The sequence below is a fragment of the Mesoplodon bidens genome (assembly GCF_964165515.1).
Source record: "Mesoplodon bidens genome assembly, chromosome: 2".
In the NCBI taxonomy this organism is placed as follows: domain Eukaryota; kingdom Metazoa; phylum Chordata; class Mammalia; order Artiodactyla; family Ziphiidae; genus Mesoplodon; species Mesoplodon bidens.
In genome coordinates, this window is record NC_138177.1 from 57,084,283 (window position 1) to 57,100,385 (window position 16,103).

The 16,103-nt window shown below is 44.5% G+C and overlaps 1 protein-coding gene across 8 annotated transcripts in view; it reads left to right on the forward strand.

The window, feature by feature from the left end:
* LOC308612903 (uncharacterized protein) overlaps window positions 1-16,103 on the forward strand; it is a 125,753-nt gene that overhangs the window by 90,153 nt on the left and 19,497 nt on the right. For 3 of the 8 annotated variants that reach the window (XR_014015168.1, XR_014015170.1, XM_081225709.1), the window contains 2 exons: window positions 12,098-12,223; window positions 12,486-12,579. The exons of 3 other annotated variants lie outside the window; for them this stretch is intronic. Coding sequence is in view for 2 of the 5 variants with exons in the window: in XM_081225709.1 (XP_081081835.1) it covers window positions 12,098-12,186 (89 nt within the window). In the remaining 3 variants the exon portion in view is untranslated. Of the gene's footprint in view, window positions 1-12,097; window positions 12,224-12,485; window positions 12,580-16,103 lie in introns of those variants that run through there. 2 more of the 8 variants (XR_014015171.1, XM_081225712.1) reach the window with 2 other exon arrangements.

A 16,103-nucleotide genomic window follows, 5' to 3' on the forward strand; every position in this document is an offset into this window, starting at 1 on the left:
ATTACTACATCTGCTCCCATCTTTGTCTCCTTTGGTAATTTAACAGAACAGAAGCTCTATTCCTACTAAACCCAATTCCCTTACTCGTGATTTGGATTGTGTCACCTTCCACTCTCTAAGGATCCTTATTTTGTTCAATACCTTCTCTAATCTGGATCTTTTCCACTATCTTTTTTAAACATTCTAAAATCTTCCAAATTGGGAAAAATAATAAAGAAGAGTAAAGCAAAAAAGAAAAGCAAAACCAAACTCACCTTTCTCCACCTGACTTCTGTTTCTAATTACCACACTATCTCTTCTTCAAAGGCACAGTTTTTAAAATAATTCTTGAAAATGTTTTTCTATATCTTGGCAATTGTGAATAATGCTTCAGTGAACATGAGAGTGCAATCTTTTTGAGATCCTGATTTCAGTTCTCTTATACATATATATATACACACACACATGCATATATATACATATATATATATATATATGTATATATATATACATAAATCCATTCAGAGGTAGGATTGCTAAATCATATGATAGTTCTATTTTTAATTTTTTGAGAAGCCTCCATACTGTTTTCCATAGTGACTATATACCATTTTGTATTCCCACCAACAGTGTACAAGAGATCCAATTTCTCCATATTCTCCCCAGTACTTGTTACCTTTGTATTTTTGATACTAACCATCCTAACAGGTGTGAGGTGATATCTCTTTGTGATTTTGATTTGCATTGCCCTGATGCTTAGTGATGCTGAGTACCTTTTCATATACGTTTTGGCCGTTCGTATGTGTTCTTTGGAAAATGTATATTCAAGTCCTTTGCCCATTTCTTAATCGAGTTATTTGGGTTTTTTGCTACTTAGTTGTGGGAATTCCTTACAAATTTTGGATATTTACCCCTTACCAGATACATGATTTGCAGATATTTTCTCCCATTCCATTAGTTGCCTTTCCATTCTGTTGGTTGTTTCCTTTGCTGTGCAGGAGCTTTTTATTTTGATGTAGATCTACTTGTCTATTTTTGCTTCTGTGGTCTGTGCTTTTGGTGTCATAGCCAATAAATCGTTGCCAAGATCAATGTCAAGAAGCTTTTCCCAAAATGTCCATCGACAGATGCATGGTTCAAAAAATGTAGTATATATTTACAATGGAATATTTTCAACTTTAAAAGAAGAGGGAGGTTCTACCATTGTGGCAACAGGGATGAGCCTGGAGGACAATACGCTGAGTAAATAAGCCAGTCACAGAAGGACAAATACTGCATAATTCCATTTATATGAGGTATGTAAAATAATCAGACTTCCTGGAAGCAGAGAATAGAATGTTGGTTGCCAGGGGCTGAGGAAAGGGAGAAATGGGGAGCTGTTGTTCAACAGGTATGAATTTTCAGCTATACAAGATGAATAAATTCGATAAATCTGCTGTACAAAGAGTGTCTGTAGTTAACAATAGTGTTAAGCACTTAAAATTAGTTAAGAGGGTCGATTTCGTGTTAAGTGTTCTTACCACACACAGAAAAAATGGGACACAAGGAAGCTTTTGGAGGGGACAGATATGTCTATTACCTTGATTGTGTTAATTGTCTCATGGGTTTATGCATATGTCCAAACTCATCAAATAGTATACATTAAACATGTGCCATTTTTTGTGCATCAGTTGTACCTCCATAAAGCTGTTTATAAATGTTTATCTATATTTGATATCTTCACTTTATTACTTCCTTCTCATGCTTCAACCCACTCCCAAATTACTCCAATAAAAAGTTACTTCATAACCTATTTCCAAATCCATGGATGCGATGTGAAAATTTTATCTCCTAGTTACTTGACCTGTAAGTAGGATTTGCTTCTGTCTTTGAGACTTGATTTTCCTTGACCCAAAAACTCCTCTGGTTTTCCTCTGATCTCTGTGGCAGTTCATTCTCTATCTTCTTTGCAGGTACATATCCTTCTCCTCAGACATTAAATGTTGAAATTCTTCAAAATTCAGTTCTAGGCCATTATGTCCTCTCACTCTAGAACTCGTAATATGATTTCACAGAAACACACAGCTTCAGTTACCAACTCCATAAAGTTTGGACATTTGTGTACCTGAGACCTCTAATCTGAATTCTGTAAATCCAGTTGCCTATTTAACATCTAAATCTGTTCATTAAAAATATACATAAAGCTAAATACTCATGGTCTCCCTAAACTGCCGAATCTCTCCTCCTTCATTTTCATTTGTCTTAGTGTGTAGTGACACCATTCACCCAGTTGTATAAACCAGGCACCTAACAATAATCCTTGAGTTCAACCTCTCACATCAGCCTATCCTATCCATTATCAGTCTTATCCATCTTACCTCCTAGGTACTTCCTTAATCTATCTAATGTTCTCTATCTACTCATCATTGTAAGTGGTAAATTAATGCATGAATATAAATTTCCCTGATTGCTTTGCTTGGTACCTATAGTTTTTATGGCATAAAAATTTATATTAAAAAAACCCGTTCATCTTCCCAATATCTTCCCTTCTGTTCCTGTCCCCATGTCAAGCAAGTATACAGGACTCCCTAGAAACCTCTTCCTCAGGAAATATGCCATTTCTAAGCATCCAGGTGTGAAGGAGGAGATTACAAGGCAGTTGGAGGATTAAAAGCCAGTGAGTACAACAAGCACTGCCTGACACTACCTTGTTACTGGATAGAGCCTTGGAGCTGCACCAACTCATTAGAGGGATGTAGTTGAGAGAGATATAGGGAAGGCATATAATACGCATGGTATATCTATCTCATCAAATATTTCAGCATCCCAAACATTATACAGGAACATTTATAAATGGGACATGAAGGTACGGGTGTCCCGGTCTCAGAAGACCAGAAGGACCTCCACAACACTTTCATGTTACAGGGTTTTTATACCACTGTGGTTGTATAAGGTACATCTAATAATGGCTGAGTCTAAATTCTCTACCTGCTCAGTTATTTAAAGAATTAAATTCATTTAAATCAAGGGAAGAAACAGTAGGTTTATAGCAGCTCATAACTGCTTACTTTTTAAAAAATTTTTATTTATTATTTTTGGCTGTGTGTTGGGTCTTCGTTGCTGCACGTGAGCTTTCTCTAGTTGCGGAGAGTGGGGGCTACTCTTCGTTGCAGTGTGCGGGCTTCTCATTGCGGTGGCTTCTCGTTGCGGAGCATGGGCTCTAGGTGCGCAGGCTTCAGTAGTTGTGGCGCATGGGCTCTAGAGCGCAGGCTCAATAGTTGTGGCACACGGACTCTAGATTGCAGGCTCAGTAGTTGTGGCGCGTGGGCTTAGTTGCTACGCGGCATGTGGGATCTTCCGGAACCAGGGCTGGAACCCGTGTCCCCTGCATTGGCAGGTGGATTCTTAACCACTGCGCCACCAGGGAAGCCCCTTAACTGCTTACTTTATGTAGAAAAGCTGTCACCAGTATATGGCAAGAACTTTGCTTGTATAATTTTCACTAACTGGTATAATACACCTTCTACAAGAAAACTGAAAAAGAATGAATTAGGGAGCAAAACATTTTTATCCTTTGAGCCATTCTGTTTTTAAGGGTTCTTGTAAGCTCTGATGTTTTATCTCTGGGAGAAAGAAAAAAAATTTTAATTGGAAATTTAGAGATTTTTTTTTAAACCTAAAATGAAAGATCTTGGTAGTAACTGAGTGTATAGTATTGTGTCATATGCTTTATCATTCAATTTATAGAACTAATTGCCCATGTGTTCCTATAATAAGGGAGGAAAAATAAGGGTTTTAGTCCCATTATAGATATTGCATGATAAAAGGGGAATGATGACCATCTCCATTTCCAAAGGGAGAACAGGAATTCAAAACATGCTATGCCATAAAACGTTTAATTCAGCATTTTAAAATATTTTGAGCATTTTGAACTCAGTGTTTTTGTAACTTCTAAAAAAGTATAATGTATATACATAATTTCCACACATTTAAAATGAGTTGTTAAATTGTTAAGACCTGACTTCTTTCTCAAAATTTAGGTATGGTAGTCAGACTTGAGAATAGCCTCCAGAGGGCGACCAAGTTTCATCCCTGCAAACAACTGCATCAAAATTTAACATTGCTTCCAACAAAAGCAAGGACTTTCTAAAGTTAAAATTTGAAAAGCCAGTGATAATAGTTAATCCTTGAAAAAATACCATGACCCAAAGTCTGAATAGCTCTGCAAATATTGGTTGTTTAAGAAGGAGACCACCGATAATTTGATGGTTTAGGAGAGCAAGGGCCTTTGAATCTAGACAAATCTCACAAAGCTACTAGATCAGCAGAACTTGTCATCAGTTCACGCATGCTCTAATTTTCCTGCTCACTGAAGTCTACCTATTCTAAGCACCTTGTATTAGCAGGGTTTGGCTCTTGCATTTCAACAGACGTAAGGCCTTAAACTCAAGGGTCAGCTCTACAGTTGGTTGATATATTACTTTGTAAACAGAGTTTCATCTACGGAATGGGATAAATATCTTCCTTATGTCTCATTGTTTTGTGAGTATTAAATTAGATAAATATATGAAAACACTTGACACAATGACTGGTAGGTCAACTTACTTTCTGCCCATTTCTTTTGCCCTTCCTTTTTTTCTCCTTAAATTGAGAAAGATAGGATCTTATTATGTCATTCACTTCAATGTTTTAGTGCTATATCACTCTTGCATTACTTTTCCCCAAAGTATATTTTTAAAAATCTCACAGAAATAAAGTAGTGATTAAGTTTAAAAAATTATTTCTCAATCCCTAGACAGAAGTATATCTAATAAAAGTAGGTTTGTTAATCCTTGACTGATAATGACTAGAAAATAAAGAAGTACTTCTAATTGGGCAATCCATCCAATTGGCTCTCACCGTGTACCAATGGATTATTTTTTTTCTACGTGTTTCATCTTTATTAAAGCTACAACACAGAGAACATTAGTTGAGTTTACCTTGTAACTGCCCTTTCTCATTATTCCTGACCTGTATCTAACTAGCAGACAATTACTTTTGATTCTTCTGATAAAGTTTCTAAAGCATTGCTTTTCTTTACTCCTATAGATCATGCCTTTATAAAATAACCTTCCTGAAGGTAATGCTAATTTTAACTACTGATCAAGATGGCCTTAATGTTTCCCTCAGTTTGGCTAAACTTCAGACAGGTTTTTTCTTTACCATAGGCCCTTAACCTCCCTTTTCTGAAAACATTTACTTTAAGAAACTTGAAATTGTAAATTCTTTCTCTGCCCCTTTGAGATGTAAATTTTCTCCTAGTCACTTGATAATTTTCCAACCCGGAAATGTCTTTCTCAAGGACCTGGGAGTCAGCTCTTTGAAATATAACCTTCAAGAAAGGTATTGCCCCTAGTTCCCAGTCTCTGTGGGGAGTATAGGAGCCTAACTTTGATAAGAGCCAAAGCAAACAGAGATGGTCTAATTATATTGACCAATCTCTTCCCCAGCATCCTCTACTATTTTTCCTACAGCTCATCCTGGCATCTAAAAACTTCCGTGCCTTTTGTTTCAGCAGAACGGAGTTCAGTCTCTCTCCCCTATTACAGAATCATCTTGAGTAAAGTACTCCTTGCCTGTTTAACCATCTGGTGCAATTTTTCTTTGACATCACTCCATCACATACTCCAAACTGCCTACCACTTTCAGATTAATCTTATAAAACTTTGTATATGTGCTGCTGAAGTGAGCACAATCTTTATAGAACTTTGACTCACTCCCTATTTCCTGTGTCATGAAGCCCACCATTCAAACTTCTCCACAGTCTTATACCTTCCAAACTCATTAGTGTTATCTTCCAATTCCTGAATTCTCTCCTCCAATAATATTAGTACATTTTCTTCCTAAACGTGGCTAACATTTCCCCATTTTGAGATTTCATGTCTATTCTAATTTTTTTAATATTTGGAAATTTTATTATGCTGTATTTTCCTATAACAAATAAAATAGAAATTGTTTCAAGTCTTTGCAAATAAATTTAGTACAGGGTATTAAGAACACCAGTGATGAAACTTCTGAGAAGTAAAGAAGGGCCACCTAGATAATGGAGTGATTAGTAGGAACAGGAATTTACTTTTACCCCTATGCTGGAAAGGCAAAGTTAAGGAGAGGGTTGTAAAGGAGTCCAGGGCCAGGTTAAATGATCATCAATGGCAGACCATACCAGTTCTGTCTCATTGGAGTTGGAGCCGTGGAAGTTACACAGTTGCTGCTGGAGAATCTTCACAAAGTAGAGGAAGAAAGGGAGAAATCTCGTAGCTTATCCCTAAACTCCCATATACCATCAGTTGCTTCTTTTTGGCTGCGCCTGATCAGAAGTAAGCTGCCTGTATGAGTCTGCTATCATGTGATACAAAACAGATTCAAGAAGGAACAATGACTACATTCAAGAAAAAGCAGTCCAAAACTAGTATTTTTGCTTGAATGTTGTGCAACAGTCTGTTTTCTGTATTTTTTCTAACTTTATTGAGATGTAATTGACAAATGGCATTGTGTAAGTTTAAGGTGTACAACTTGTTGGTATGTTACATGTTGTGAAATGATTACCACAGCGGAGCTAGTTAACACAACTCCATTACCTCACATAAATACCATTTCTTTTTTTCCATGAGAACATTTAAGATCTACTCTCTTAGCAACTTTAAAGTATATAATACAGTTCTGTTAACTGCAATCACCATGCTGTAGATTAGATTCCCAGAAATTCATCTGCTAACTGGATATTTTACCCTTTGGTCAACATCTCCTCATTTCCCCCAACCCCAACCCCTGGCAACAACCATTCTATTCTCTGTTTCTCTGGGTTTGGCTGTTTTAGAGTCTACAATTTAGTTATATCATACAGTATTTATTTTTCTCTCTCTCACTTATTTCACTCATCATAATGCCCCAAGGATCCATAAATGTTGCAAGTGGCAGGATTTTCTTCTTTTTCGTGGCTGAATAATATTCCATCTATGTACATACCACATCTTCTATATCCATTTATCCATGTATGGACACTTTGGTTGTTTCCATTTCTTGGCAATTGTGAATAATGCTGCAATGAACGTGCAAGTGCAGATATCTCTTTGAAATAGTGATTTCATTTTCTTTGGATACATATATACCCAAAGCAGGATTGCTAATATATGCTAGTTTTCTTTTTAATTTTTTGAGGAGACTCCATATTGTTTACCATAGCGGCTGTACCAATTTACACGCCCACCAACAGTGCACAAGGGTTTCCTTTTCTGCATCCTTGTCAACATTTGTTACCTCTTAGTCTCTTTGAGGTGATATCTTGTTGTAGTTTTGATTTGCATTTCCCTGGTGATTAGTGATGTAGATCATCTTTTCATGAACCTGTTTGTGATTTGGATGTCTTCATTGGAAAAAATTTTATTCAGTTCTTCTGCCCAAGTTTTAACTGAATTGTTTGAAAATCTATTTATATCTATATCTATATCTATCTATCTATCTATAGATATATATATATATAGCCATTGTATGAGTTCCTTATATATTTTGGATATTAACACCTTATCACATACATGATTTGCAAATATTTTCTCCCATTCTGTAGCTTGCCCTTTCATTTTGTTGATTGTTTATTTTTCTGTGTAGAAGCTTTTTAGGTTGATGTCGTTATATAACAAGTTGTATAACAAGTTGTATATAACAGGTTATATAACAAGTTGTATTTCTCTTGGTGATTTTAAGATTCCCTTGTTATCTTTAACGTTGACATTTTAATTTTGATATTTCTTGGTATGGATCTCTTTAGGTTGATCTGCTTTGGAGCTCTCTGGGCTTCCTGTATCTGGATGTCTGTTTCTTTCCCCAGGTTAGGAAAAGTTTTCAGATATTATTTCTACGAATGTTTTCTGCCCCCTTTTCTATTCTCCTTCTGGAGTTCCTACAAGGTGAACGTTATTCCATTTGATGTGCCATAAATCCCTTAAGCTATATTCATTATTTTCATTCTTTTTTCTTCCTTATTCTCTGATTGGATGAGGTCCTCTGACCTGTCTTTGAGTTCACCTATTCTTTCTTGTGCTTCATCTACTATATTTCTAAGTTCAGTTATTGCATTCTCCAGTGCTGTGACTTCTATTTGGACCTTTCTTATATCTTCTGTTTCTTCGTTGAAGTTCTCACTGTTTTCATCCATTTTCTTCTGAGTTCAGTGAGCATTTTTATGACCGTAACTTTGAACTCTTTATCAAGTAAATTACTTATGTTCATTTCATTAAGATTTTTTCCTGAGGTTTTTATTTTGTTCTTTTTTTCGAGTATAGTCCTCTCTTTCTTCATTTTGCTTGACTCTCTGTGTTGGTTTCTATGCATTAAGTGAAATAGCCACATCTCCCAGTCTTGAAGAGCTGTGTGACAGATGAACCTTGTCATTTAACCCTGTCTACTCTTGGTTGCCTTTCAAACCTTTGTGATTGTCTAAGCAGTTTATTTTTAATAGACATGGCACACCATCCCAGCAGTTGAGGGTGTGCCAAGGTAAATAAGCATCCCAAAGGGGAGGATCTCAGGCAGCACCTAGATTCAGGTTGATAGGAAGCCAGAAAATTTGGTAACAGCTTTTAAAGAATGCAAATATATTCAGTCTTGTGAGATTGCAAGTGTAAGCCCCGCTGGGCCCCAGAAGCAAGCAATCTGAAGGTGTTCCCTGGGGAGCAGTCACAAGAAAACAGTGCTTCAGATAAGTGTACAAGCTCCATTCTGGGAGATACCAGTGAACTGTAGTAAGGCAGAGTGAGGGTGGAAAGATGGTACCCCCAGGCTACCTTCCCTGAGAGCACATCTGTAGCCTCTAGATGTGTGCTGAACCTGAAGCCTGCTCTTAAGTCTTGTCCCTACTAGCAAATAGTCCTTTTTCATGTAAAGGCTGGGGCTGTGTCTCAGTCTAATTTGTAATGGTACATCCTGGGGTGGTATCCTGCCAAGAACTGTCTCTCCAATTGTTACAGTCCCATGGGACTCAGAAAAGAAATCCTTGCCTCCAGAGCCAGGTGACCAAGGAGCATCCCCTGAGTGGAGGCCACAAAAATGGGATCTCCCGTCTTGGAGATTCTGGCTCTCTGGAGCACATCAGAAGGAAAGTGTGAAGATGATGCTTACTGGCTGGAGTGAGGCGGTGGGAAGAGTGCAAAGATGACACCATTTGAATAAAGGGAAAGAGGGAAAAGAAAAACCGAAAAAGAAGGAGGAAAATATATATATATAGCAAGACAGAGGAAGAGCAGGGAAGAAGGAGCCAGATGGCTGGAGCACAAAGTTGTCACCTGCAGGAAAGGAAAAAGGGGAAAAAAGATGGCACCTTTCAGTTTTATCAAGGCAGAGAGAGCGCAGGAAGATGGCACCCGCCAGCCTCTGTCCCTGGGGAGTATTCCAGCAGGCCCCTGTTTCTCAGATTAATGCTTTAAAATTGGGAAGTGAATCTCTTTCACAAAAAGTCAGAGTGCTTTTCAAAGGGCTGCTTCTGCACTTGGCCCTCGGGCAGGTGAGTCTGTGCACAGGCCCTTTAAGAGCTGTTCCTCAGTTCACCACAGCCCTGTGGGTCTCATGGGATGTGCCTTGTTGGTCTTCAAAGTCACATGTTTTGGCGGTCTATCTCTCAGGTGCCAGCCTTAAAATTTGGAGTGCCCAATGTGGGGTCCAAACCCTTCACCTCTCAGGAAGAAGCTCCAGGTTTTGAGTTCCTTCCTAATTGTGTGTCTCCACACCAAGGATGGGGTTTATGGCAAAATTGTGTCTCAGCCTTTCCTACCTGTTTTGATGTGGTTTCCCTCTGGTTTTCCTGATGTGAAGGGGTTGCTCCACCATCTTTTAGTTTTCTTCAGAGGAAATTTTTCCATATGTAGGTGTAGATTTGGTGTGTTTGTGGGAGGAGGTGGGTTCAGGATCTTCCTCTGTTGCCATCTTGAACTGGAACCTATTTAATATGTTTTAAATTTTGGTTTTCAATCGTTCAGTTTGTTACTAGTATATGGAAATATGATCAATGTTGTGTATTAATGTTTATGTATTGATTTTATATTCTGAGATCCTGCTAAAGCAAGTTATTATAATTTATTATGAGTCTACTTATACATTCCTTGGAATTTTCTATGTAGACAATTATGTCATCTGTAAAGAATGACAGTTATATTTCTCCTTTTCTAATATGTATGCCTCTTTTTTTCCTTTTCTTGCTGTACTACACTAACTAGAATCTAAAGTGCTAAGTTGAAAACTAAGATAAGAGTGGACATTCTAACCTTGTTTTTGAACTCGGGGAAAAGCATTCATTCTTTCACCATTTCATGTGATGTTAGAAGTAGGTTTTTTGTAGATGTGCTTTATTAGGTTGAGGTAGTGACCTTCTATTCCTAGTCTTCTGAGCATTTTTAATGTGAAGTGGTGTTGAATTCCGTTAAACGCCTGTTCTGTGTTAACTGGTGTGACAGCACGTGTCTCCTCTTTAGACTCAATCTGGTAGATTACACTGGTGAGTGTTTACCATTGAACAAGGCTTGCGTCCCTGGAATCAACGCCACTTGGTCATAGTCTGTTATTCATGTGGATTCTGATGGTAGGTATTCTTGTGGATTTCTTCTAGTAGGGTAAATTATGGCTCCCCAAAAACGTCCGTGTTTAACCCCTCCTATAACGATATGTGAACGTCACCTTGTATGGAAAAATGGACTTTGCAGCTGTGACTAAGTAAAAAATCTTGAGATGAAGAGATGATCATAAATTTTTTGGGTGGGCTATATATAAACACAAAGAGCTGTGTAGGAGGGCCACAGGAAGAGTCAGAGTTGGAGAGACCATGTGATGAGGGAAGCAGAGATTAAAGTGATGCACTTTGAAGATGGAAGAAGGGACTAATTCCAAGGAATGCAGGCAGCTTCTAGAAGACAGAAAGGGAAAGGAAACAGATTCTCCTGTAGGGCTTCAAAAGGAACAAGCCCTGAGACACCTTGACTACTATCAGACTACTAAGCTGCAAAAACTTTCTTTCACAAAGGGTCAAGGAGGGCTGGGAGCACATATGTGCTGCCCACCTGGACAGAGAAGGACCTGTGAGGCTGACCTACAGATTCTGTGGAGGTGGAGAGACATGAGCCCCTTTCTTCTCCAAGCTCTTTGCAGGGTCCAGCAGAGAGTCAGGCCACCTGTGAAAGCCTGCGGCCCCAGTATTGCATGCTGGTGGTGTAGGGGTCATGTTCAGGGAGTCTCTGTTGTCCTAACACCTGCCTGGGTCCTGGGGAAGGAATCAGAACTCAGAAGCAGGAGAAGAGCCTTTGGCCAGCAGGGAAGGGGGGATGAGGCCCAGGGCAGGTCCATAAAAGATCAGAGCATCTCAGTGCTTTAGGAGGAAGGGGCTTCAGAGGTGGGCCAGCACAGGCTGTGACAGAGGCTAAGCAGACTGGGAGGGGAAGCACTTCTGGGAGACAGCAGGGGTCTACTCCCTGCCCCTCGTTGTTTGCTCCTCTCACTCTAATGAGCGGTCATTTCCCCTGCTCTGATGATTCGAAGTCTCTGCCGGCACCCACAGGACGGTGACTGAGGCCTCCACACTCCTCAGCATGGATCCCAGCTCCCACTCAGATCTGGGGCCACAGACACCTCTCCCACCCCCTGCTGCCCCTGTGAGCAAGCTGTTCTTGTGAAACGTGGTCATAGTTTGTTAGGAGGATCTGTTTTCTATGGGGATACAAACCAGTGTTGATACCGATACACACACATGTCCAGCCATGGGTGGAAAGGGAAGGGACAGTAGTTCTGGGGTGTCTTTGCAGACCCGGAGGCCCCGGACGCCAGTCCCCACGGCCACAGCCAGATGGGTCCTCCTCCCTCAGTTGAACGAGATGCTGCTGCACAGAAATCCCACAAGTTCCACAAAGGGGCCCAACTGTCCTTTCCCTTATACACACCTTTAACGGGTGCCCCATGAATTTCCCCACACCCATTCCCCTTGTAGCACCCTCATTAGGATTAAGAGGTAGCGGCCTCCACCACTCTCCACATTGCAATAATCCCAGTGGGACTAGAGGATGCTCCCGCTACGATGAGGCAGACAGTCCTGTCCCCATGGCCAAGACTTTTCCTCTCTGGTCAGGCCACCCACACAGGAAACCCTGGATGAGCAGAGGGTCATCCCAGCGCCGTCGCCTGGCCACTTCAGGGAAGCAGAGAGAAGCTCCATAATGACAAGGGCTGTCTCCAGGCTCCATCCTAGAAACTGGTGAGTGTCCAGAGGGCGGAAAGGCACAAAAGCAGCTCTGCCTCCCCAGAAGGTTCAGGGATGCAGCAGATGGTACAGGTGCCCCAGAAGGGCCCTAGCCAAGCAGGCGTTAGAGAAGGGCATGATGAGGGGATCCCTGGGGCAAGTGAGAGCTGTGCGTTCCCAGGAGCAGCCTGAGGAGTCCTTGTCTATGTGGAGGAAAGGTGTGGCCACCTGTAGATCCAGAGCTCCTGTGACCTCCCTCATCCTTCCTTCCTCTCAGGATCGCTCTCTGTGGAGCAGCTCAACACCAACAAGATGACAGTGGCCTGAGAGCATTTCCCACAAAAAACGATCTTTGTTCACAATTTACATACATCACTCCAAAGGTCCTCCTCCCACCCACACCTGGCCACACCCACCTCCCTAATCCCCCACAATCCCACTCCCCCTCCCCACCCTGGTGGTCCTGCCCACCCTCCCTTCCCCCCACATCATCCAGGATCAGCACTGGGAGGAGGAGGAGCCCTAGGCTCCCCTGGAGGGCTGGCCCAGCTGTTCCCTACTGGCTGCAGTGCTTCTTCTTCCTTCACCCACGCTTCTCTGTGACAAACGGGTCACGTTTTCTCTTCCTGGGCTGTGAGGGGCGAGCCAGCCCCGGGGATGGGCAGCTTCTCAGCAGCGGCTGGGCGTCCACACAGAGCCCACTTCCTCGACTTGGGAGTGGCTGGTGGAGCTGGGCTGAGGCCTCTTCTCTGAGAGGAGGGGGCCTAAGGAGCACTCTGGGCCCCCCAACCTCCAGGGGAGGCCAGGCCTGAGGCATGCACAGGACTCTGGGACAGCCAGAAAGGCAGCAGGCTCTGCAGAGAGCCAGAGAGGAAGGCCAGGCTGGAGAGCTCCTCCTCGTCCTCACTGGACCCGTCCCTGGGCCCTCGGGCCTCCCGAACAGGAGAGGCCTCTCTGAGAAGAGATGCATCCCTGGGTCCCAGTAGAGGGCCAGTGCGTCTTTGATCCTGGGGAGGGGAGGGCCGTCCGGCCCGGAATGGAGAGACCTCCTGATGTCCTCGACAGGGAACAAAGACTTTGGGCCTACACAGGTCAGTGTCTGTTTGGATGAGCCTATGAAGAGCCTCAGAATCAATCTCTGGTGGGCAGGCTTCATCACTGACCCCTAGATGGGGGTCTTGGTCGTGCCTGTGGGCACCTTGGCCGGTGTCAGACTCAGAAGGACTTGAGCGCATTCCGGGTGCACTGTGACTCGGGGCTGCCCGCACACCGTCGTCCTCTTTCAAGGCCAGGAGTCGTTTCTGCACCAGCTGGTAGGAGGGAGGAGGACAGTGACGGCTCCACACACACGTGTGAGAGGAGGAGCACTGGGCAGTGGGACAGTGGCCCTGGGGGGGAGGAGGGGACGGGCGACCCCAGGACTCGAATCCAAATACAGACACTGTGGCAATCCTGCCATCCTCCTGCACCTTATTCCCAGCTTTGTGTCTTTCCCACCCCTCCCGGATCCCCATCCTCTCCTTCCTTTCACCCTGCACTGCACCCACCCCAGAACGGGCCCTTCCCCATGCCAGGCGTCCCAGGCAGGGGAGGGATGGACAGTGCTATGTGACCCTCCTGTTCTGGGGCCCTACCTCTCCCCTGTTCACTGGGGTCCCTCCGTGCCCTGGTCTTCCTGGGTGTCCCTTGTGTCCCCTGTTCTACTGGGGATCCCTCCCTCCTCTGGCTCCCCTGGGTCATCTGGGTTCCCCTGTCCCCTGGATCACCTGGGGTCCCCCTCCCGTGGGGTCCCCTGGCTCCCTGAGTGTCCCTCTCCCTCCCCTGACTCACTTCTTCGGGGTTGAGCCCTTCCTCCTGCTCCAGCTCCTTCTCTAGGGCCAAGAGATCCAGCTGTGGGTCTGGGGAAAGCAAATATGCCAGGAATCCAGGGTGAATGACTGCCTCCACCTAGAACAGAAAGAAGAGGCTGTGAGCATCCTTGGCCAGGAGTGGCCTGTGAGGCAAGAAGACCAGGAGGGAAAGTGAAAAGCAGAGACCCACCCCACTCTCCTCCACGAGGCAGGGATGGTCAGCACACACACACACACACACACACACACGCAAACATGCACATACACAGTCACACACAAAAGAGCACATATACAGAGGCACAAACACAGACACAAAGGCATACACACAGATAGACACAAACATATACACACAAACATCTGCGTAAACCTCCCCTAACACCAGGCTCAGGAGCTGAGCTTAAGTCCCAACAGCCTGAGCAGAACCCAGATCTTGGGTGCTGAGTGTTCCATGCCCTGGCATCTTGTAGACCCCAGTCTCCAGGCCTAGCCTACTTTGGTGACAAAGTCCTCCTGGGAACACAGCTTGTCAATGTAGCTCAAGAGATCCGGGTCCGAGTAGGTGCCGTCCTCTTCCTGCTGCAGCTCATTTCCGTCCTCTCCCCATTCTCCATCTGAGTCGCCTGTGGCTGAGTGGACGGGCCCCACCAGCGCCTCCATGATGTCCATATACTCCCTCACAGCCTCAGGTGGAATCTCCTCGGGTGCCTTGGGCTCCGGGGGTCGCTGGGACCTGTGTGGCTTCGGGCGGGAGGGCTGGGCGCTGGGGCCGGACATCCTGGGAGCACAGGCTGAGGCAGAGCAGGAGGAAGGGAAGGAAGGTGAGGGGCTCCCGGTCCACCTCCTGACCACCGAGCGCACGCTGGTGAGGGCATTGTTGGGGGGACATTGATGTGGGTGTGGGGGTGGTCAGGACCACAGTTGGAGGGGGGAGGTAAGGGGGGCATCTAAGAGAGTCACATGTAAGGAAGTGGGGAACCTCCAATTTTCCAGGGGTGTCCCCATCAAGCCCACTTCTTAGGCAGACTTTGTGTGCAGTCCTTTGACAGGGAGGTGTGAGAGAAGTTACAAAATTGACCAAGTCAATACCCCGTAGTGACAAAGGGCATCTGAGACCCCACCCCCGCACCCCCCGCCTCGGTGTCTGTTTTGCTTGAAAGACCAATGCCCCTGTCTTGAAGGAAAATGATCCACATGGGAACAGTGGCCAACCCTAGGCCCCTGTTACCTGTGCCTTCAACTCCAGTGGGAACCTGGGTGGCTGGCTGAAGGCCCACTTTCGGGGCTGGGGGCCCCCGAGGATCCAGCTTCGGTGGGGCTGGAGGAGGCAGGCCCTGCGCGCACTGCATCCACTGCAACTGCTGAATCTGCATCTCCTCCTCTGCCTCAAATTCTATGAACCTGGGGGGTGATGGAGGCACAGGCCACCCTGAGAAAATGGCCTGGGTTCTGGAGCCCAACAAAGGCAGCCAAGAATGAGGGACTGGGAGAGGATATGCCTTGGTGCTGTCAAGGCCCTGTGAGGTGCTGTCCACAGCAGAGAGCTGCTCCTGGAACTGATACAAGATCTGGGACCCTTCCTGCCTCACCAGCACTGGAGAGCATTCAACAGCATAGAGCCAGGTCGCCGCACTGAACCAGGTCAACGGGACACATGGCTGACCCAGGGGGTACCCTCCTCATGCCCCCCCGTCCCCATCCAGAACCACATGAAGGGCTGACAGCCAGAGGCTGGAACAGGCATGTGTTCCCCACAGGGGTCCTTGCCCGAATCCAGGACCCTGGGTTGGGACTGAGAGTCCTGGAACATAGACCTGGAGACAGGGCTCAGGACAAGCTGGACGAGGTGGATGCTGAGCTTAGAGGACAGGCGTTCCTTTCCTCTGAGAGGCACTTGTTTGTTTTGTTTTGTTTCTTAAACCAAGGGGATTACCGTGGAGCAAACACTGGAAGGGCCAGAGACCTTTGGGCTGACGACAGCTGGCTTCCCCAGCCCCTTCAGGGATGCCAGGGTACCCACTCAGGCCACTTTTCATGAGGAGAGGGGG